General features: G+C 46.5%; 1 protein-coding gene across 2 annotated transcripts in view; it reads left to right on the forward strand.

Annotated features, from left to right (window-relative positions):
• Positions 1–23237, forward strand: part of PEX14 (peroxisomal biogenesis factor 14) — a 116640-nt gene that overhangs the window by 54638 nt on the left and 38765 nt on the right. For both annotated transcript variants that reach the window (XM_035120490.2, XM_060276232.1), the window contains one exon: positions 1085–1169. In XM_035120490.2, coding sequence (XP_034976381.1) covers positions 1085–1169 — 85 coding nt within the window. The remainder of the gene's footprint in view (positions 1–1084; positions 1170–23237) is intronic.

Below are 23237 nucleotides of genomic sequence, written 5' to 3' on the forward strand. Positions count from 1 at the left end.
TACCAGCCCAGCAAAAACACTCAAGTGGGGGGAGCTTGGAGCAGGGCCAGTGAGGGGTGTGGCCTGGGAAGGGGCGTGGTCTGAAAACAACCCCAAGGGCCAAACAGTGAAGCCTAGAGGGCCCCCCCCCAAGCCTAAGGTTTCCGCATCACTTCATTAATTAAGCTATTGTTAATGGTCCTGCTTGCGGACTTTCTGTAATGGGCATCTGGTTTGCCGCTGTGAGAACAGGAAACTGGACCAGATAAGAATAGAGAAGGGGAAGAGCTAGAATGAGAGAGGGTTTAGTTTGAGAGATAGGGCTTGATTTGAGGTGGGATATAGGGAATAGGATAGTTTGAGGGAGAATTGCTTCTTATTTGAGTTGAGCATCCTCTCTGAGGAGACCATAGCAAGAGGAAGAAGCCCCACAGCGTAGATAGGAAGACCAGGTTGAATGGGGAAGGTATACAGACAGGAGTTAACTGGAGAGCTGGGTCTGAGCCCGGGGAGGTAGAAGCTGTTGGAATACAGAATACCTGGGTCTCATTCCAGCCAGGAGGGGAGAGTGATTCCAGGAAAAGAAGGCTCCCAAGCCAGTAACATGGGCTGTGGTGACCCTCTGGGAGAGCGTGCCTCAACATGCTGCTTGTTCTCATAAAACCATGGTTTGCTTTAAAGCCATGGTTTTGTGTGATGTGCAAACAGGGCATTGTTAGAATGCAAGTAAAGCAATATCATGGCCTCATTGAGTATTTTTAAAGATACAAATTATACAAAATGGAATATTGTACAACAGTTGTGCTCAACTAACAGCTTCTGGAAGGAACCAAATGAGTGTGTGTCCTCCTCAAAGTAGGCCCACTGCAGTCAATTGACCTAAGTTAGCCATGTCCATTTATTTCTATAAATTTGCTCTGAGTAGGACTCAAGAGTACAACCATAGGGATTCTAAGTTATCTGTAATATTTCATCCCACTTCAAAGGTGATGTCTCTGTTTACCTTGCATCCTACTGGCTTTTGATGTCTTGCTCAGAATCTGAATTCTGATAGTCCACAACTTTTAAAAAGCGTTTTCTCCTTTTCTCTTTCCTCCTGCCACAGATTGCAACAGCGGTGAAGTTTCTGCAGAACCCTCGAGTCCGCCAAAGTCCACTTGCAACCAGAAGATCTTTTCTCAAGAAAAAGGGTATGGTGGATCATGACATTCCCTTCTTTTCTCCTCACCTCCCTGCTGTTAACTCCGGAAGTGTTACTGCAAGTACCAACCCATAAGTCTTTATCAAAATAAATATTTTATTATTTTTCAATAAGGAGAAAGGGAAAATAAGTACAACCATATGACAGAAAGGACAAAGTGATACCGTCTGTGGAGTACATTCTATGTTAGGAATACAGACTATTCAAAGCAGCACAAAAGGAAAATCTGCATTGTTCAGTTTGTCTTATCCTGGGAACTCTGGGTTGAATCCAGTGCTAATTCAAGTAGACCCACTATAATCAAGGGACCTAAGTTTGTAAACCGCTTTGAGGTTTCGTTACAATCAAGCGGGAGACAAGTATTGTGATAAATAATTAAGCTAGCTATGGGCATTCATTTCAGAGGGTCTACTCTGAGTAGGGCCAGCATTGGCTGCAACGCTCTGATGTGTTTCTCCATTACACCAAATTGCTCCATAATAAAGTAACATATGAAACATGGGGCTGGATGGGTGGGTGGGTTGTGCATTGTAAACACTGACGAAGCTTATGAACAAGAAACCCAAGAAGCGGTCACAGGCGACACTGTTCCTCCCATTAGGAATGGACGATTCTGGCCCTTTTTCATTTTTCCTAAGTTCATTTCATTTCTGCAATCAGAAAGTGAAGGTGTTTTGTTTGCTTAAAGTCCTCATGAAAATTCACCAGCATTTCTGTGCAGATTTCTCCTAATGGACACTTTACTCATATGCAGTTTTTGCCTGATGACCCACATCTTTGCAAGCAATTACCCCTAATGTGAATATGATTTTTTTTAAATATGAATTTTAATTTAATATTATTTTTTCTAAATAAGCTATTTTTACAAATATATGCACACTACCACCTAACTGCTGCATTTTGTACACATAATGAGATTTTTGTACACCCACTCAGATGGCAGGGTGCAAGTAATAAAATTATTATTACAGGCAGCCCCCCATTTACATGGGGGTTATGTTCCGAGGCACTGTGTGGAACTGCATATAACTGAAACCTATTGAAAATGTCTGCAAACACCCAGTTACATCCCCACTCCATTAACAAATTCATGGAGGAGGAGGAGGCCGTCAGTGGCTACTAGCCACAATAGCTTTTCTTTGCATCCACGGCCGGAGCCAGCAATGCTTCTAAATACCAGTTGCTGGAAACCACAGGAGCGGGAGAGTGCCCTTATGCTCGAATCCTGCTTGCATAGCCTTCTGGTGACCCACTGTGAGAACAGGATGCTGGACCAGATGGAACACTGGCCTGATCCAACAGATCTCTTCTTGTGCTTTTCTCCGGGCGAGTTACAGCAATTAAAACACATTTTTCAAAGCAGTTCAAAACAACTTACAATCACAGAAACAAGGTGGTGCATAGATTCGTATTTAAATCCAGCTGAATCCCCTCTATCCCCTTCCCTGATCCCATACCTGATCCAGCAGCTACCCTTTTAGTGAAATGCAATGTGGCAATGTGGCAGGGCTGGTGTTGCAAACTTCTGAACCTGCAGCCTCTCGGAAGGAGGATTTTAGTGTTCACAGGCGCTTTGGTCCGTCCTGGCTTCTGCCAGTGGTATTTGATGCTGGTTGACCAGCTGCGGGTGAAACGGTCAGCTGCTTCAGAGAATGGCCGATCTGAGCAGAGAAGGTTATGGGCCGCAGTCAGTGAAAGCGAGGTCGAGTTAAGGTTAAATTTGGGGTCACCCAGCCTTTCAAGGCCTTGAAAGGGCAAGCGATTGACTGCCAAGCCCTTTCAGGAGGAAAGGAGAGCCCACATCTTGATAAATCCAGCATTGTTTTCGGCAGACGGAAGTTTCTTGTTTTGTGGGCCTGCAATCCTTTATCTTAAAGGAAAGGACAGCGTCTTTTTCTTCTTAAAGCTTCTGGGTTAGCGATGATCTAAAGCTGTCAGCTGAAGAGCAGAGAGTTTTGTTCTGGTTTTGTTTGGATTCAGGTTGCTGAACTAGGGCCTTGATTTCTTCCTTTTTGTCCTGAGCCCACCGTTTTTAAATCCTTAAAAAGGAAAGCAAGTTTCTAGTCCGTATGGTCATAAAAGAAAACGAGCTGACAGGTTTTGTGAAACAAAGCAGAATGGAAGGAAAAGAGCACCAGCTGTTCTGCTCTGTTCTTAGCACATCCCATTGGCTTTGGGGCTTTAGCTCTGGTATCTTACAGACGCATCTATCTATCCCCATATCATATTTCCTTCCCTGCAAAAATCCCAGATTCTCCATCCCATACCTACCAACCCTCTCCTGAAACATCATCCTGTAGGGTGTTAGGCGTGCTTCGAAAATAGTTCTCTGTTGAGGTGATGAACCTCTGTCAAGGCTTGTACTACCTCATACAGCAGGTGGAGGTTCACACAATTGTGTGCTTCTGTAAACAAAAAAAACAAAAAAAAGTTGTTCCAGTCCCTGGAACTGGATGCAGAAGGTTAAGTTACTGGAGTTACGTTTGCCTTCCAACAGTGAAAAGTCCTGAAGCAATTTACAACCAGAATAAAATACAGTGATATAAAAATACATAGTAGACACAACTGCAGTCTTTTGGCTTGATCCAGCAGGGCGCTTCTTCTGTTCATATCTAGTAATAACAAAGATCTAGTGGGTTAGGGAAACCCTGGGCAAGAAGGTAGGCCTTTCCAAGACGCCTGAAGCAACTGATGGTGGATGCTTCATTGTATGGGAGAAGAAAGGGCATCAGTGGCAGGGAGAGAGCCAGCGTGGTGTAGTGGTTAGAGTGTCAGACTATGACTTTGGAGACCAGGGTTCAAATCCCTGTTCAGCCATGGATGTGACTTTGGTCACAGTAGCAGTCTGTCAGCCTAACCCACCTCATAGGGTTGTTGAGAGGATAAAAAGAGGAGGAGAGGGACCATGTCTGCCACCTTTCTGCTCCTTGGGGGAAAGGTAGGATCTAAATGCAAAATAATTAAAATGCCCACTTTTGGGGACACTGCCCTGTGCTATTCTGCCGGGTGCAGTGCCACGGGCAAAATTTCCCCAGGTGATGAAAACAATCCAGGGGCATGGAAGCCTGTTCCTATTTATGTCTATGAAATGTTTGTTCGCCTCTTTTCTTTCTTTTTGTCTCAGCAGGTTATAAGTGTTCTTAGCCTTTCTTGGGATATTCCTGCGCACACAAACAAGCAGTGAACTTGTACAAATCGCCCACGTGTCCGCAATTTGCTTTGTTTGCATTTCAAAAACCAGGGTATATCTTTTTCTTTTTGGAAGCACTGAATTACAGTGCCTCCGGTCAGGGCAGTAATGCCGAGGAATGTCAACTGTTGGGGCGCTCCCCTCTTGGCTGTTCCCGGCTGTCAGAAGTCTTCCCTTCCAGGTCTGATCTCTTGCAGTACAGGTTCTTTCTCTTTCACTCTCTCTCTCTCTCTCTCTCTCTCTCTCTCTGTGTCGTCGCCCCCCCCCCCCCCCCGCTTGAAATATGCGGACCTACGGGGAGTAATTAATCATAAAAGCTTTGGGATTTCAGCTCTATCATCGAAGCAATGAAGCACAGGAAAACTGAGCCTAAAAGCTGTGCTGATTACCCACGGTAACCTGATATGAAATCTATAGTTGCAAAGCGATACTTAGCACCTCCCGCCCTCCCTGCTTCTCCCCACCTCAAACACAACCGTACCCCGGGATATCTTGTGATATTATAAACCACCACTACATATTGCTGAAGTGACCAGTTTCTTCCTTGTGTTTCTCCCCACCCAGACCAACCCCATCTCCCCCCTCCCGCCCTGCTTGTTCCCCTCTCAACGCAGACGAGAGTTAAAATTTCATTTGCAAAAGGTATTTAGAGCAATTTAGAGACAAATGTCTTGGGTGTTTTGCGCCACGTGCCTCTTCCTCCCTCCCCCCCCCCCCCAACCTCCAGCTTTGCAAAGCAGAATTTTTAGTATCTGGAGTTCCATCTAATCTGTTTAATTTTAATAAATCCCTGACTGGGAGAAGCAGAGATTGGGGAATTTTTTTTAAAGGGTGGGGGCAAACAGCTCGGCGGCGTCTGCAAGAGGAGGTCTGAAAAGAGAGACGGTGACCCGATTAAAGCTTCTAATGAATTACTTGGCTAATGATTACAAAAGTGGAAAAAATAATGCAAAAACTCAGCAACCTTCTTTGATGCAGCTGGGTTGCATCCAGCTCAGTTCCGATCAGAGTAGACCCACTGAAATGAATGAGGCTAAATTAGCAATGTCCATTTATTTATCTGGGTCTTCTTTGAGTAGGGCCAGCACTGGATACAGCCCTCTGTTTCCTTACCCTCCTTTCTGTTTAGTTGCCGTTAATTTTTCACAATCATAATATCTGGTAATGGCAAACATGGGTGTAAAGCGGGACCACAAAAAAGGTCGGTGTTCTTTATATCCTGGAAGGAGCTGCTTAAGTGGGCAGGGATATATGGATTTGTAGTGTCTTGCGCATGATGTGAAATCTACCATCACTGAGTGATGGCCATGGGATGCAGAGAAAGGGCCTTTTCAGTGGTGTCTCCTCACTTGTGGAACAATCTCTCCTGCTGGCATGAACAATGGCTGCTTTTTGGCACAAGGCTCCTGTGCAGGCTAACTGGAGCTCCTAGGATCAAGGCTGCTCTGTCCAGACACCTTATGGAAATGGCCTGTGATTTGTTCCACTGGGAAAGACACCAAGGAGCTAAGGTCCTGGTTCTGAGCCCTCTAGTGCCTTATGCATCAAATTCACACTGCCCCCCATGCCCCGGCTGCCTCTACCCAATTTTGGCATTTTCATTCATTGACAGGTCTTGGGAGTACAAGACATAGGAAGTCATGCCATTGGTCCATTTAGCTCAACGTTATCTGCAGCAATGTGAGTCAACAGTGTGATGCAGCAGCCAACAAAGCTTATGCTATTCTAGGCTGCATCAACAGAAGTCTAGTGTGCAGATCAAGGGACGTAATGGTACCATTCTATTCTGCCTTGGTCAGACCACACCTGGAATACTGTGTCCAATTCTGGACACCACAATTTAAGAAGCATGTTGACTAGCTGGAACGTGTGCAGAGGAGAGCGACCAAGATGATCAGGGGTCTGGAAACCAAGCCTTATGAGGAACGGTTGAAGGATCTGGGTCTGCTTAGCCTGGGAAAGAGGAGACTGAGAGGAGATATGATAGCCATATTCAAATATATCAAGGGCTGTTACATGCAAGATGGAGCAAGCTTGTTTTCTCCTGCTCTGGAGGATAGGACTCGAACCAATGGCTTAAAGTGACAAGAAGGAAGATTCCGACTACCCTGTTTCTCATATTTTAAGACATACCCATAAAATAAGCCATAGCAGGATTTTTAAGCATTCAAGGAATATAAGCCATACCCCGAAAATAAGACATAGTGATAGGAGCAGCAGCAATGCCGGCCGCGGCAGGAGGAGGAGGAAAAAAATAAGACATCCCTTGAAAATAAGCCATAGTGTGTTTTTTTGAGGAAAAAATAAATATAAGACATGTCTTATAATATGAGAAACACGGTAAACATCAGAAAAAACTTTCTGACAATAAGAGCTGTTAGACAGTGGAATGGACTCCCTCGGAAGGTTGTGGACTCTCCTTCCTTGGAGGTTTTTAAGCAGAGGTTGGATGGGCATCTGTAATGGATGCTTTAGCTGAGATTCCTGCATTGCAAGGGGTTGGACTAGATGACCCATGGGGTTCCTTCCAACTCTACAATTCTATGATTCTATGACAGGCAGTAGCAGGGTTTCAGGCAGGGCATCTTCCCCAGCCCCACCTGGAGATGCTGGGGATTGAACCTGGGACCTTCAGCATGCAAATCAGATGCTCTACCACAGAACTTACGACCTCCATTGCAGCGGGTTGGGCTAGATGACCCTTTGGACCCCTTCCAACTCTGCCGTTCTGTGACCCTTCCTGCTGCTTCAAGCAGTAAATGGGAACTCACTGACAGCAGCTGGTGCATATTCCACATTTAAAATGTGTACAGTGGAACACACACACACACCTAACGGTGCTTTGCTTCAAACGTAATTTCTGAAAGGCTGAATTAAGACGGCATCTGATCTAGAACCTCGACGGCGTTGGCTGGGCCGAAAGAGCTGTTGGCCATGTCTGCGTAATAGGCTGAGCAAACTGCTCCCAACGGGGTGACAAGCTCTTATTTGGAGAGATGAGTAGGAGGTCACAGGAAACTTTGCCCTTGTAGACGTCTCCTGCATTAATCTGCCCTGGTGCCTAAGCTTCATAGGAGGGAGCAGAGCTCTCGGAAAAAAGGGATGTGGGGAGGCCGGAAGCCTTCCCCTTGACTCGGTTGCCCCTGTGGGTCTCTTGCAGCTATTGTCAGGCCATTAAGTCGTTGACGGTGGCGACAGGCCGAGGAAGGGCTAAAGCAGGAGCCTGTCTGCCACACACCAGGGGAGAGAGGGAATACAGCTGCCACTCTCCTTAATTAATTCCCACCCCACTCGACATGGATTTGCATCCCAAGGAAACCTTTACCCTGCTCGGAGCAGCCTGCTATTGAAACGAGCACCTATTTTATTTTTCCTTCCCTGTACTCGAATCAGCTTTGTTTTTCCTTTGCGTGACTTGAAGGTCCAGCAAAACACAGAAGGCTGGGCGGCTTTTAAAAGAGGATTGGGCAAATTCATGGAAGGATGGAAGGCTATCCGACAGCTCCTAGCCCCTGATGGCTATGCTCTGCCTCCATGCTTACGGGGTAGTAATGCTTCTGAATTCTAGTTCCTGGACTCTGTAGGAGGGGATAGCGCTCTTGTGCTCGGGTCCTGCTTGCGGGTTTCCCATAGGAACATCTATAAAAACACAAAGCTGGACTCGATGGGCCATCCTATATTACATTCCTAAAGGGCTCTTCCTATATTACATTCCTAAAGAAGGTCCCGGTTCAATGGGACAGCGCTCAAATTATTGAGGAGCAGGTAAGAGGTAGTGCCCCCCCCCCAATATGAAATCTACAAAACCCTACCCCCTTTGAACTTTAGCCATATCATGGCCTCATTCTAAAAACAGTAAGATAATAGGGTCAGGCCCAGGGGACTCCTTGCCTCTCCACAGTTTGAGGCAATAGTGCTTCTGAATACCATTTGGAGGGGAGAGTGCCCTTGTGCTCGGGTCCTGCTTGTTGGCTTCCACAGGTTGCTGCACTAGGTGGGCCACTGGCATTGATGGAGGCGGGAGGTTGTGGCTCTCCCTGGGCCTCCCCACAGTGGTGTTGGCATTGCATACTGGCAGGGGTGCACCTCCCTGTGCTAGCTGGACTTAATGGTCTGACTCAGCACAAGGTAACTTCCTCTGCTCTTGTGTCTTATGGGAAGGGCCGTAGCTCAGCAGAAGAGCAGCGGCGGCTTTTCATGCAGATGGTCCCATCTTCAACGTACCCTTCCTGAAACCCTGAAGAGACAGTACCAAGTTAGATAGATCAGCACTCTGTCTCATTGTCTCTATGTTCCTAACTACATGCATGAAATAAATCACAACAGAGGTCCATAAAAACACTTGTGGCTCGTGTGTGTGTGTGTGTGTGTGTGTGTGAGAGAGAGAGAGAGAGAGAGAGAGACGGACAGATGGACAGACAGACGAATGAAGCTACTGGCACTCTGATATTGAATTGGCGAGATATCTTAGATCAGGGCTAGGACTCCTGCTGCCCTCCAGTTGTTTTGTGGACTACAACTCCCACTTTTTCTCCTATCACTGACCATGCTGGCTGGGGCTGATGGGAGCTGGAGTCCACCTGGAGCAGCCACAGTTTCACCATCCCTGGATCTCCTCTGAAGCTTTGGTTGTTGTTGCGCAGGAGACCCAAAAATGGATTGCCGTCGCAGGTGAATAAGCTTCCGAAAAGGAACAGATTTCAATTTAGCGCTCTCTCTCTCTCTCTCCTTCTTTCTCTCTATTACTTCTTTTTTTCCTTTTTCATAATTTAACTCCATTTCACGAGGCAGTTTGCATGTCCTTGAATGGAAGCTCGTTACCGTGAAAGCTTTTTTAGCATTGATTTCATAACCGCCTTAATTTAATAGCTCCATCATTACTGAGAAGCCCTGAGAGTGAGGCCCCAGCTTTCCAGGTCACTGACCTTTTAATTACAGACCTTGTTCTGATGGCCAGGTTATCGACTGGACGTCTCCCAGATTGCACCCCCTTAGGATGGGGAATGAAAACAACGAGGTTTCCTCCCTGGCTTTCCAGGAGGACGTCCGCAGGGGGTGGTGGAGGAGAGGGAGGAGAATTAAGAAAGTGTGGGAGGGGGAGAAAGTAACCTCCCGCGTTTCTAAAATTAATTTTCTCCTTCGACTTCGTAATTAATTTTTCAGAAGTGTCGCAGTGAGGTTCAAGCAATTCCCCCCTCCTTTTTTCTTTTTTTTGCATAGCAAAGGGCAAATCTCACTGTAATCTGTACCGTGGAGACATTGCAGTGCAGGTGGTTCTGTTAGCAAAGACAGTCACAGCCCTGCTGTGCAGAGCTGGCATACAACTTCCTTTCCAAATTTGCCATGCCAAATTCCTAGTCCTTAAGCTTTTCTTAAGGCTTTTCATTCAGGTATATGGTATGATTGCTGCTTTAAATGCAAGGACACATGTGGCCTATGTTTAGCAGAAATGGTGCATATTCTTCTGAGTGGCCAACCCAGATGCCCTAATGGGAAGTCTGAAAGCAGGACCCGACTGCAGCAGCAACTATCCCCATTTGTGATCCCCAGCAACTGCTATTCGGAGTCCTGCTGCCTCTTGGCAGTGGAGTTAAAATATTTATTTTGATAGGAGAGCACATTTTCACCACTGCGGACAAACTTGTAAGAGTTCCAAACCGATCTGATGTGATCTGCCATTGCGGAAGACCAAACTCTTAGCCAACAGCCCACTCTTGTTAACCTTTCCCACCCATAATAAGAGGAGCTGGTAACCACCTACAAATAGAGATGCAGAGATTATAGCGGGCTCCTAGGTTTATTTATTCCTGTTTTCTGAAAGTGATCGAGAATCCTCATCCATCTGTTCTGAAAGGCCATCTCTCTGTCTTGCCAGCCTCACATCTGCATATCCATCACCTGAAACTCCTGCGTCTGGGCCTATTATTCATCACACTCTCCCCCCCCCCCCCGGACATCAATCTCACCACAGCTTGCTTTAGCCAAACCTAGCCATGAAATACATAGCTTTTGGGGGTTACCTTTGAGCCAATGGGATAAATGTATCTATGCCATAGCAGAGAGCCCCAATGCATTTAGCCAGGAAGGCAAGTATTGGCTAGTAACCATTCCTTCAGGAGAGAGCATCTTGCCTGTGTTGTTCACATGAACTTCAACCCCAGCTTAACCAAACCTTGGTGCTTCCATACTTAAATCCAATGAAGCTGAGAGCTGGAAGCTTCAGGACAGATAAAAAAGAAAGTGCTGCTTCACACAGCACATGGTTGAAGTATAGAACTCCCTCCCACAGGAGGCAGTGATGGCCACCAACCTGGATGGCTTTTGAAGAGGGTTGGACAAATTAATGGAAGACAAAGCTGTCAACAGCTACTGGCCATGATGGCTCTACGATGGCTCTACTCTGCCTCCACAGTCAGAGGCAGCAATGCTTCTGAATACCAGTCGCTGGAAACCTCAGGAGGGGAGAGCGCTCTTGTACTTGAATCCTACTTGCTGGTTTCCCAGGGGCATCCAGTGAGAACAGGATGCGGGACTGGGTGACCCATTGGCCTGATCTAGCAGGGCCCTTCCTGTCTTGTTATTTGTTCTGTTCCTCCTTTACCTCCTCTCTTAGTGAGCTGGCTGTGCTCTGTTGCCTCTGTTTGGGGATGCGCCTTGTGTCACCGCTGAACACAGGACTGCCAGTTTTGAAACTAGTGCATTTTTTCCTGGAATATATATATATATATATATATATATATATATATATATATATATATATATATATATATATGGTTCATCTCTGAGAAACAATAGATGAATTAAAAAAGAAGATGGGGCACAGGGCTGGAAGCAGAGCTAACTTAGCATGTTCCTCTTAAGTAATGTTTTCCAATGGGGTTTGATAAGTGCTCTCTGCAACTTCCTGTCAAAAAAGATTCAAATCTCAGCATTCCTTTCTTTGGGCTGTGTGTGTGTGTGTGTGTGTGTGTGTGTGTGTGTGTGTGTGTGTGTGTGTGTGTTCAGGGAGCCCCCCCCCCCGGAAAGAGCACCACAAGGGGCAGCCGCTTGCTATTTTAATGATGTTGCAAAGCATCTATTGAGTGGGAGAGGAGAGCGCAGACCTGACAACCTCTAAATGTACATTTATTTCTTCCATAACAGAGGGTACGAGTCACATTAACCATAATAGCCTTGTGCTCGCTCACTCGCTCTCTGTGCTTTGGCCGTGCCCCACAACTCTCCCCCCTTCCCCCTCCTTTCTCCCTCGCTGAAACATTTAGAGGTGCAATTCACTGTGTAAGAGGCCTGGCTGGTTTTTACAGCACAAGCAAGGATGGAGAGAGGCTCTCTTTCGTCTGGCCGCAGCAGAGCCTCAGAAATTTTTACCGCCATTTCCATGATGAAGAAATCCACCCAATGCTGTGCCCCCCCCCCTGCCTAAAACAGTGGCATTTGCAACTGATGGATTGTGGCCGCACACCCTTCTCTTTTATTCTTCATTTGCTGTATTCATATCCCACCTTTTCCTCCAAGGAGCTCAAGGTGGCGTATATGGTTCTCCCCCTCCTTATTTAATTCCAACAACAACCCTGCAAGGTAGGTAAAGATGAGAGGTAGTGACTTGCCTGGTGAGAACTTCACGGCCAAGTGGGGATGTGAACCCTGGTCTCTCAGGTCCTAGTCTGACACGCTAATCACTACACCACACTGGCTCTCATTTTTACTTAATCTCTCCTCTCTTACCCCTTTCCAATCTGATCCCATCTCTCTCTTACCTAGTATGCCCCCTTTCCAGAAAAAAATAAATAAATTCTGCACCGAGGCTGTTTCAACCACTCTTTAAAGCACTACTATACCACTTCAACAGACAGGACCTCCCCCATATTTTAAGGGCATAACAGTGACCATTTCCAAGGTGCAGTCCATCCAGGTCACTGTGTCTAAGGCCATATCAGCAACCTACATTTAAAGCTCTGTCATACTTCTTTAAATAGTTACAGTTCCCCCCAAAGAATCCTGGGAGCTGTAGTTTGTTAAGGGTATTGCTGGAGACTGCTGCTTCCCTCATAGAGCTACGTTTCCCAGAGTGTCTTAACAATCATTCCTTCCTCCCAGGGAACTCTGGGGACTGTAGCTCTGTTGGGCAAAATGGGGGGACGGGGGACGGGACCACCACCAACTCTTCAGTGCCCTTAACAAACTGCAGTTCCCATGATTCTTTGGTGGGGGAAAGCCATGAATTTTTTTAAGTGGTATGCTTTAAATGCAACGTTAAGCTCGACCTAAGTTTAGCAGAAATGGTCCAGATTCTTTGGAGGGTTTGGCCAACGCACCCTTTCTCTGCCCCAAAGCAGGAGAGATGTTGGTAGGCATTAGAGGAGGGATGGAGAGATCTGTGGCCCACCAGGTACTATGGACTCCCAACTCTCATCAGCCCCCAGCCAGGATGTTCAGGGGTGGCCTGGCTCCATCATTTTGTCAACTGAGGCAAAATGGGAATTACTGCCTACTGCCATGCCCACCCACCCTGATTTTCGCCGCCGGAACGCCCCAGCTATTGCTGAACTCGGCAGGAGCTGTGGCATTCTGCGTTCTGCAAATGTGTTGCTGCTCACTGGTATAGTTCCCTCCCGCCACCAGTGCCCAGAAGCAGTGGGGCAGACTGAGCAATGCTTCTTGCACTTCTGCCACCTGAGGCGGGCACTTCCCACCACTATATTGGTAGGCCGGCTCTGCCAGTGATGAAGGATAATGGGAGTTGGAGTCCAACAGCACATTCCTGATCTAAATCATCGGTAGACAAACTAAAGCCCAGGGGCCAGATGCGACCCAATCTCCTTCTAAATCCGGCCTGCAGACGGTCCGGGAATCAGCGTGTTTTTACATGAGTAGAATGTGTGTTTTTATTTTAAATGCATCTCTGGGTTATTTGTGGGGCATAGGAATTCGTTCATTTTCCCCCTCCAAAATATAGTCCACCTCCCCACAAGGTCTGAGGGACCGGCCTCCTGCTGAAAAAGTTTGCTGACCCCTGATTCTAAATCATTTGCCAAGAAACGCTTATATTAAGTAGAATGAGGAGGCTTAAATGAGCAGCGGGAAGTTCTGTGTGTGCCACCTTGACTCCTTGGAGAAAAAGGTGAGAGACAAATGCAATAAATAAGTAGTTAATATATTTCAGCAAATAGAGTCAGTGTGGCGTATAAAGGTGTTGGGCCAGGAGATCAGGGAGGCGCGGGGCCAAATCTCCCATTCATAAAAAAAAACTTGCTTGTTGACCTTTGGGCCAGTCACTTTTGTTCAGCCCAACTTCTCTCACTGGGTTGTTGTGCGGATGGAGTGGGGTTAATGGAAGGAGAATCACATACGGCACCTTGAATGCCTTTGCAGGAGGGTAGGGCTAAAAATGTAATAAATGCATTAATTATGCAAAATGAGCATATCTGCATGATTTATCTCACTGTGCCTATTTTCCTGCTGCATCAAGTCATAGGGCACAGAGCTGTGGTTTGCAGGGCAAAAGAACCACCTCCCCACCCACTTGAAATATTTTTAGCCGCCTCTTCACTTGCTTCTGAGATTAAAAGAATGTGTTGCATATTTTTTATTGGCCATAAGGACTAGAAACTTTAACAAAAATGAAGCTGAAACGTGCCATGTGTGCCACTCTGGTTGACGCTTCTGTGGCGTGGCACATTTTAGGGTGTCAAGACGTTTTGTGGGTCCTTGAGAGCCGTAGATAAAGAGCTTAGGATAAATAGAGCAAAGATGTGTTTTGGGGTGTGTTAACACATAGTCTCCCTCTTCCAGCTCCTCACTTAATTTCTGTTCTTCTCCCTGCCCACAAGCATGGAGATGTTATGCTGATATTATGTAAATCATTTGTCAGGAGGAATTGAACTGAGGAACCTCTGAGCTGAACCTCGCATCTAGTGAGCTATGATGGAACATATCCTTGCAGTCTAGAATCTTAGGCCCCTCCAGATGCCCTTTCATTGTGTGCATTTATTTGTTCTCATCATGGTATCGGGAGATCCATACTTTGTTTCCCATAGTGTAACTTCCTGCTGAAATACTGTAACTTTTTGTTTTATAACCACAAATGTTCCACTTTACTTATTATCCTGCTTTTGTTACTCTGTAGCACAAGAGTGCCCCTCCAGATGGGAGTAAAATTAGGGAAGCTTTGCAGACCAACTAATAAAGCAGAAAGGTCTGTGATAGTCTGGTATAAATCCACCACAAAGGCACTATTATTGTGCCAATGGCATTTTGCAGAATACACTCCTCCACCCCAAGAAACCCCCTGCCACCGGCCTGGAGGGTCTCCTTAAAAAAATATACCTGAGACCACATTCACACCACTTGGCTGCGAGAAGCCAAGTTACAGGGAATCAGGCAGAGGGCCTTCTTGGTAGTGGCACCCGCCCTGTGGAACGCCCTCCCACCAGATGTCAAAGAGAAAAACAACTACCAGACATTTAGAGGACATCTGAAGCCAGCCTTGTTTAGGGAAGCTTTTAATCTTTAAGAATTTAGTGTATTCTAATATTTCTGTTGGAAGCCGCCCAGAGTGGCTGGGGAAACCCAGCCAGATGGGTGGGGCATAAATAAATAAATAAATAAATAAATAAATAAATAAATAAATAAATAAAATATTTAAAGCACTATGATACTACGTTAAACAGTCATGGTTTCCCCCAAAGAATTATGGGAGTTGCAGTTTCTTCTGGGTGCTGAAAGTTGCTTGGGGACCTCTATTCCCCTCCCAGAGCCACAATTCCCAGAGTTCCCTGGGAAAAGGGAAACACACACAGTCCCATGATATAGATTCATAAGCAGATTCCTGCCACTGTGAGGATTTGGGGTGTGTGCATCAAGCTAAACTAGTTCCTCTGGTGGGAGGCACGTCATGTTTCTTCTGGGACAAATTGTCCACCTTTGGTCCCCATCCTGCATCCAGCTTTCACTGTGGCTCCTAGAAACAACAGCGGCCAAACCCCAGGAATGGCTAAACCATGGCTAGACCCTCGATGAATTAGGGACTTATCTTGCATGTGAACAGGCTCTGGTGGATTGAGCAGGTGAAAACAATAAGGAGTCCGGCGGTTAAGAAGGCAGTTTCTGTATGTGCTGCAGAGTGAAGTGAGGGGCAGATGGGGCTCATCAACCTGGGAAGGTAGGCCATCTAGGAGAAGGAAACCTCCGCTGCCTTGCAGGATATCTTTGGGCTGTGCAGTAAACCCTACACAAATCTGGAGCAGAGTCCCTAAAATGCTTGGATGGTACTTTGTATGCCTCCTTCTGGCAACTCCTGCAGCCAAGCTGGTGTCAGATGTATTGCTCTGATTTTCTTTGGACCACATCAGCGAGGCCGGGGTGGGGGGGATTGTCATCGGGGCAGCCCAGGGCTCCCATTCACACTACCCAGACTTACGCACCAGAGAGATCACTTCGGTGCTGCTTTCACAGGGGTTTGACCTCATCCCCAGAGGCGCACTCCAGTGTCTCTCGAGATAGACAGTTGCCAACAACCAAGGTAGATTTGCCTTTGCAATTGTGAAAATGCTTGGTTCTCTTTGCTCCCCGCCCCCAAATCCATGCTGAATGTGATGCTTACTTTCCAGCCCCCTCCATTGCTAGGTGAAAAAGAGCCTGCCGATTCTCCACCTCCCCTCCCCCCCGCCAGGAAAGGGAAATATTTTGGCTCAAAGACCGTTAACCACGCTTTTGATGGCCAATTACGGTCCCTGCTAGGCTGTGGTTTCTGTGGTTCCTTATCAGGAACAAGAGTTGTACTTTCAGAGAGAGTGAGAGGGGGAAAGTGAGTTGAATGGCTGGACCTCTCCTTGGTTGGTTGTCGTAGGTAGGTGGGTGGAGTTGGGGGGCGGCGGATGGGCTACAAGCCTCTGAATGCCAGACAGATGAGGTTCTGGCAGGTTGCGTGCCATCCTATTCCTGGCCTCAAGCACTGACCTTTTGTTGTAAGCATCATCCCCAACTGGTCACAGAACTCTACTGATAACTTACATAGAGATTTATTTTCCTTTTTGGGTGGATGGAAAGATTTCCTACATGTGGGCTTCTTGAGTTTGCTTTCAATTTCTCCCTCCCTCTCTCTCTCCCTCTCTCCCTCTCTCTCTCTCTCCACTTATCATCATCATCATCATCATGTTGTTGTTGTTGTTGTTGTTTTGCTCTCATTCTTTCTCTTGGGCAAAGAATGTAGCTCAGTGGTTAGAGAATCTGCTTTACATGCAGAAGATCCCAGGTGCAAACTCTGGAATCTCTAGGCAGGCCTGGGAGAGACTCCCTGCCTGAAACCCTGGAGGGCTGCTGCCAGTCAGTGTTGACAGTGTTGAGCTAGACGGACCAACAGTCTGACCAAGTATATGGCAGTGTTTTTTTTAATACTGTGGTTTATATGACCACAAAGATTGAAACATCAAAAAAGTGACAAAACTACCTCCAGGCAGGAGTCTCTTCCTGGACTACCTGGAGATGCTATTGGGGAATTGAAATAAGGACCTTCTTCCCCATGGCAAATGAGATACTCGACCACCTAGCCACAACCTTTACACGGAAGGACTTTTGGAAGTCTGCGCCAAGCGAGAGACACAAAGGGATCACAGCAAGGCACAAGTGTGTGTGTGTGTTTATCCTTAATGGGTTCAAGAGGTTTTTTTTTAAAGACAGACATCCTGCAACCTCCTCTTTTTTTGAAAGGAGAGACTTCATTCCTTATGAAACCGGAGACACCCAAATTTTTTCTCTTCTTTTTAATTGACTTCGTTGCGCTGTACAAAATGTGTCTTGCTAGTAGGAACTAGTCACCAAAAACGTAGCTGGAGTGCTCTCTGATCCCTCAGAGAGATGGTCTGGAGTAAGGGGGGGGCAGCGAAGGAGGGATAGCATTACACATCCCCCCCCCAGCCACCTTGTTGCAAATACATGGGTTATATTAAAAACTGCATTCATATCATATTTTCCCACCCACCCCCTTTGGGTCGTTGGAAGTGCATGGCTGACCTTATGCATTGGAATTGGCTTTATTGAATTTCACCCCAAATGCGTTTGTAATTTTCTCGTGCCTGCCCTGCCGACCCACTCCTGGTGTTCATGTCCTTGCTGTCCAGAGTGGTGGGGCTTGGGTGTATGTGTGTGGAGGGGGGGGAGACAGGATAAGTGCCCCCTTTTTATGGTGATAAACAAAATTAAATTTCTCTCTGTCAACTCCTGACCTTCCTCACCTTTGAGGTTGCGTCTTTGCAGCAAAAGACAGGAGGCGCCGATCGTGGATCATTTTGCTACCAAGGGATGTCGGCATGCAAAGGATCGCTGAGCAAATGAAATGTTGAAATCTTTTCTTTATTATTTTTTGCCGGTTAGCAATAGTACTGCTCCATCAATCTAGCTATCCTTTTTTGCAGGGGAAGTTTCTTCCCATGCCCATCCATTTGGGGGCCTGTAAGGTGTCGAAAACAATGGCCCCGTTTGCACTGTACAATTAAAGCTCCATGGTGCCACTTTGAACAGTCATGGCTCCCTGCAATGAATCCTGGGAGCTGCAGTTTGTTAAGGGTGCTGCCAAGTGGCTTAAGGATCAATTTCTCTTCGCAGGGAACCCTGGGAATTGTAGCTCTCGGAGGCGAATGGGAGGATCCCCACAACTCTCAGCAGCTCCCATGATTCTCTGGGGGAAGCCGTGACTGTTTATAGTTTATGGTAAAATAAAAAAATTCCTTCAGTAGCACCTTAAAGACCAACTAAGTTTATATTTTGGTATGAGCTTTCATGTGCATGCACACTTCTTCAGATACGTATCTGAAGAAGTATCTGAAGAAGTGTGCATGCACACGAAAGCTCATACCAAAATATAAACTTAGTTGGTCTTTAAGGTGCTACTGAAGGAATTTTTTTATTTTGCTTCGACTCAGACCAACACGGCTACCTACCTGTAACTAGAACTATAGTTTATGGTGTGAATGAGGCCAATGCGTTTTGCTGTTGGACTCAAAGGGCCACTTTGCTCTGCCAAGAGGTTGTGATACCCACAGATTCAGACCCATTTAACAGAGGATCAGACAGATTCATGGAGGATAAAAAGGAAGCAGATCCACCTTCCCCAACAGAGCACATGCTTGCAAACCCGGCATTCCCAGGGGTCGAGAGAGTCTGACAAGTGAGTGCACCACACCTCATATTTAAAAGCTTGGCAAGGGGTTGGTGCGGTTTCTGCTGCCATCTGTGAAGGTGGCGCCTGGTTCTGCGTGACAAGAAGGTACCTCTTTTTCTAACACTGGTTCAGGCACTGCCTTTTGGCACCTTATTGCTTATCTGTGCCTGTTCTTCCGAGGTAAACGTCCTCTGCATATGGAAGTTCCATTTATTCATTCAATTAGAGCAGAGTTTCCCAAACTTAGGCTTCCAGCTGTTTTTAGACTACAAGTCCCATCATCCCCTAGCTAGCAAGACCCCAGTGGTCAGGGATAATAATAATAATAATAATAATAATAATAATAATAATAATAATAATAATTTATTATTTATACCCCGCCCATCTGGCCGGGTTCCCCCAGCCACTCTGGGCAGCTTCCAAGAAAACAGAAATTCTAAAATACATGATGGGAATTGTAGTCCAAAAACAGCTGGAGACCCCAGTTTGGGAAACCCTGAGATTTAGAGTGTTTGCACTTCAGCCCAGAAGTCTCCCTGAGTGGATTCCAGACAATCAATTAAAGACAAGGCAGTCCCCTGCCCAATTTCTTACAAATGAAAAAACAAACAAACAAACACAACACACAAGGGACAGTGGTCAGGGAGGGAAGTGGGGAGGAGGAAGCAAACACAGGCACCAATTCTTAAATAGTAGATTATTATAATGACCAGCTGGCATTTGCTTATTTATTGCATTTATAGCCAACCTTTTTCTCCAAGGAGCTCAAGTGGTCTACATGCTTCTCCTGTCCTCATCTAATCCCCACAACAACCCTATGAGGTAGATTGGGCTGAGAGGCAGGGACCGGCCCGAGGTCACATCCATGAGCTTCGTGGCCATGTGGGGATTTGAACCCTGGCCTGCAGAACTCTAACCAGTACACCACACAGTTCTGAGGCAGGAGGGGCCTGATGGAGCATTGATGACGAAAGGAGCACTTGCTTTGCATAGGGGCTTTTCTGGGATTTGACCCTTGTGTTGTGGGTGCTTTTGAGACTCACCCATGGGTGGGCCAGGCAGGAAACCCTCCTAGGGGCCCGGAGCTCTGGCATGCAGTTTGTGGGGAGCAGGCACCCTGAATTTTCTTTCTACTCCTCCCCCCATTTCTGCCTTTTCACGGGGCTCCCAGTTCACTTGCAGCCAGATTCTCTCCCTGCCTTTTAGCAGAGGAAGAATCTCCCTCTACAAAGGGCAGAGGTTCTCCAGGATGCTTGGCAATTTCGCCTTCCTCTACCACAGTTCCCACAACCCTCTTTTCCTTCGCCACCCTCTTGGCATTTTTAAGAAAGTAGTTTTTAATCTTCCAGTCTCTCTCTCTCTCTCTCTAATACATTAGGGCAGAGATTCCGTCCCCTGCTCTGAGCTCCTGAAAGAACTGCCAGAACACTCAGGTCAGCCTCTGAATCCCCGAAACACAAAATGAGATGTTTTAAAAAGATTGCTCTTGAGCGTACGGAGGGTTTGATTTTTATATATATTTATATATAAAAAGGAGAGAGAGAGAAGCTGTGTTTACAAGAACCAAAAAATAGCTGCTTCCATTACAGTAATTAAATGGCGGCATTTAACCTATCAAGGCTGTTGCATGCATGCGAGGGAAAAGCGCTGGGTTTCGAGAGATGATCGCGGCACAATCCTCAAGGGGAATAGGAGCAGTTAAATAATTTGTTTGCGAGGTGCGAGCTCTGTGTGTCGGCTAAAAAGAGCCGCCAGTGCTGGAAGCACTGGGGAGGAATGGGGGGGGCAGGCGGAGGCAGTGGGGATGTGTGTTTACCTAGAATACCCTAGAGCTCAGCCTTTTGCTACTAGCACCTGCACCAGGCTGTCAATAAACTCGTTGCTGCCCGTTGGTGATCAGCTACCAGAGGAATGGGGAGGGTTGCTTGTCTGCTCAGCCTCGGTCTTGCATCATGAAGGCAGAAAGTTTGTTTCATCCTTAAGTACCATCTCCCCCACAGACACCCAGCCCCCAATTTTTTGGTTTTTTAAAATATATATATATTTTTGCAGGGAGTGTTATAATTTAATTTCTTTATTTAAAAAAAACACACAAAAACTGGCTATTTCTGCATTGCTTCTACTGGCCACCACCCTTAATTGTTCTTTTAAAAAATGCTTTCATAAGTTACCCGTCCATGTCAACACACACACATGGTTAGACTGTTCTGTTCTACTTTGAATGGTATCGCTTACTTCAGTGTTTCTCAACCAGTGTGCCTCCAGATGTTTTGGGACTACAACTCCCATCATTCCTGACCACTGGTCTTGCTAGCTAGGGATGATGGGAGTTGTAGTCCCAAAACATCTTGAGGCACACTGGTTGAGAAACACTGGCTTACTTTATAACTGTATGAGTTTTATCTGTTTTTATATTGTTCTATCCCACCTTGGGACTTTATGGTGAAAGGTGAGTAAAAAAAAAAAAAGCTAACGAACAAACCTTCCTGCTCCTCGGGGCTTACAATTCACAATATTCATCACCAATTTTCAAATGTATCTTTCTTGTAAACCTTTGCTATCATAAGAACATAAGAAGAGCGTGCTGGATCAGGCCAGGGGCAACTAGAATAAAGAAGCCTTCTGCCTCCGACAGTGCAGGCAGAACATAGATACTGTGGCTTGTAGCCAATGGTAGGTTTCTCCTCTGCAAATTTGTCTAAGCTCCTTTTACAGCCGTCCAAATTGGTGACCACCTCTGCCTCTGGTGGCAGTGAGCTCCATAGTCTTAACTATGTGCTGCATGTATAAGTCTTTTATTTCGTCTGTTAAGAATCTTCCAACATTTGGCCTTCAGATTGTCCTGGAATCAGTAGCATAATGCACGCCAATCTGGCGCAGGGATAGGCAGGTGTCAGTTTCGATTTCTCTCCGTTTCTCACTTTTCCAGTCGAGCACAGGTCTCCACATTTCCACAGCAGTTTGCAATGTTTTGCGTATATCTAATGGACACACGTCAGCATGCAGTTTCCCCAAATGTGCACATTTTGCAGAGCGGTTTCCCCTTGTATAGTCTCTGCTTTCCCACTCTTGGGGGGCAGTATGCCTCTCAATACCAGTCCCTGGCAATCCCAAGTGGGGGGAGTTTCTGTTGCACTCAGGTCCTGCTTCCAGGCTTCCTAGGGTGCACCTGGCTGGCCACTGAGAGCAGAATGCTGGATTAGATGAGCCTTAGGTCTGATCCATCAGGAGGGCTCTACTTGTATTCCCCTCTCCCTCTTGACTATGTTTTCATCAGATTGTCCTGGCTTCTGGTGTTATGAGGGAGCAAAACTTAGTATCATAGAGCTGGAAGGGACAACATGGGTCATCTAGTCCAGCCCCCTGCAATGCAGGAATTTTTTTGCCCAAGGTGGGGCTCGAACCCATGACCCTGAGATCAAGAATAATGCTCTACCAGCTGAGCTATCCCAGCTTGCCTAACTTCTCTCTAACCCAGGCATGTCAAACCTGCGGCCCTCCAGATGTTTTGGCCTACAACTCCCATGATCCCTAGCTAGCAGGACCAGTGGTTGGGGAAGATGGGAATTGTAGTCCAAAACATCTGGAGGGCCACAGGTTTGACATGCCTGCTCTAACCCCTTTCTCCATAACTTCACGACACTTCTATCATTTCCCTGCTTCTCCCTTGCTAAACTAAAAATCTGCAAAGACAATAAGTTTTTGAAAGCCACAGACCTGTCGCAAAGGCATGTAGAGGATAAGCTGTTCTGTCCGGTCATCAAACTTTGGGCGCTTAAGTGCATCAGGGACGGCCTTCCCTGAGGGAGTGTGGCTGAAACCTCCGGAAAGAGTGCTGCCTCCCTCTCCCCCTCCCCCTTTCAAAACATCCTGTCGAACATCCCCATCTGTAGCAGCTGAGTGTCCTCCCTGAGTTAGTTCTCTGCGCTCCTGGGATGCGGTGTCAGAGATTTATGCGGAGTGACAAGGCTCGGTGGAGCGTGTTTTTCTTTCTTTCCTGCTTTGTATTGCTGACTCCGGCATTGTAGAAAAGATTTGGGCACCTCAAGAATCTCTATCTGCTTCCCAAATGCTTTCTCCCCTCTCCCGCATTTCTCCACCCCAATTTTGCTGTGTTTTAAGGCATTGTTGTTGTTTAGTCGTGTCCGACTCTTTGTGACCCCATGGACCAGAGCACGCCAGGCACTCCTGTGTTCCACTGGCTCCCACAATTTGGTCAGACTCATATTCGTAGATTTGAGAACACTGTCCAACCATCTCATCCTCTGTCGTCCCCTTCTCCTTGTGCCCTCCATCTTTCCCAACATCCAGATCTTCTTTTCTCATGAGGTGGCCAAAGTATTGGAGCCTCAGCTTCAGGATCTGTCCTTCCAGTGAGCACTCAGGGCTGATTTCCTTCAGAATGGAGAGGTTTGATCTTCTTGCAGTCCATGGGACTCTCAAGTCTCCTCCAGCACCATAATTCAAAAGCATCAATCCTTTGGCGATCAGCCTTCTTTATGGTCCAGCTCTCACTTCTATACATCACTACTGGGAAAGCCATAGCTTTAACTATACTGTACGGGCCTTTGTCGGCAAGATGATGTCTCTGCTTTTTAAGATGCTGTCTAGGTTTGTCATTGCTTTTCTCCCAAGAAGCAGGCGTCTTTTAATCTCGTGACTGCTGTCACCATCTGCAGTGATCACGGAACCCAAGAAAGTAAAATCTC

Source organism: Zootoca vivipara, chromosome 6 (assembly GCF_963506605.1).
Source record: "Zootoca vivipara chromosome 6, rZooViv1.1, whole genome shotgun sequence".
Classification (NCBI taxonomy): domain Eukaryota; kingdom Metazoa; phylum Chordata; class Lepidosauria; order Squamata; family Lacertidae; genus Zootoca; species Zootoca vivipara.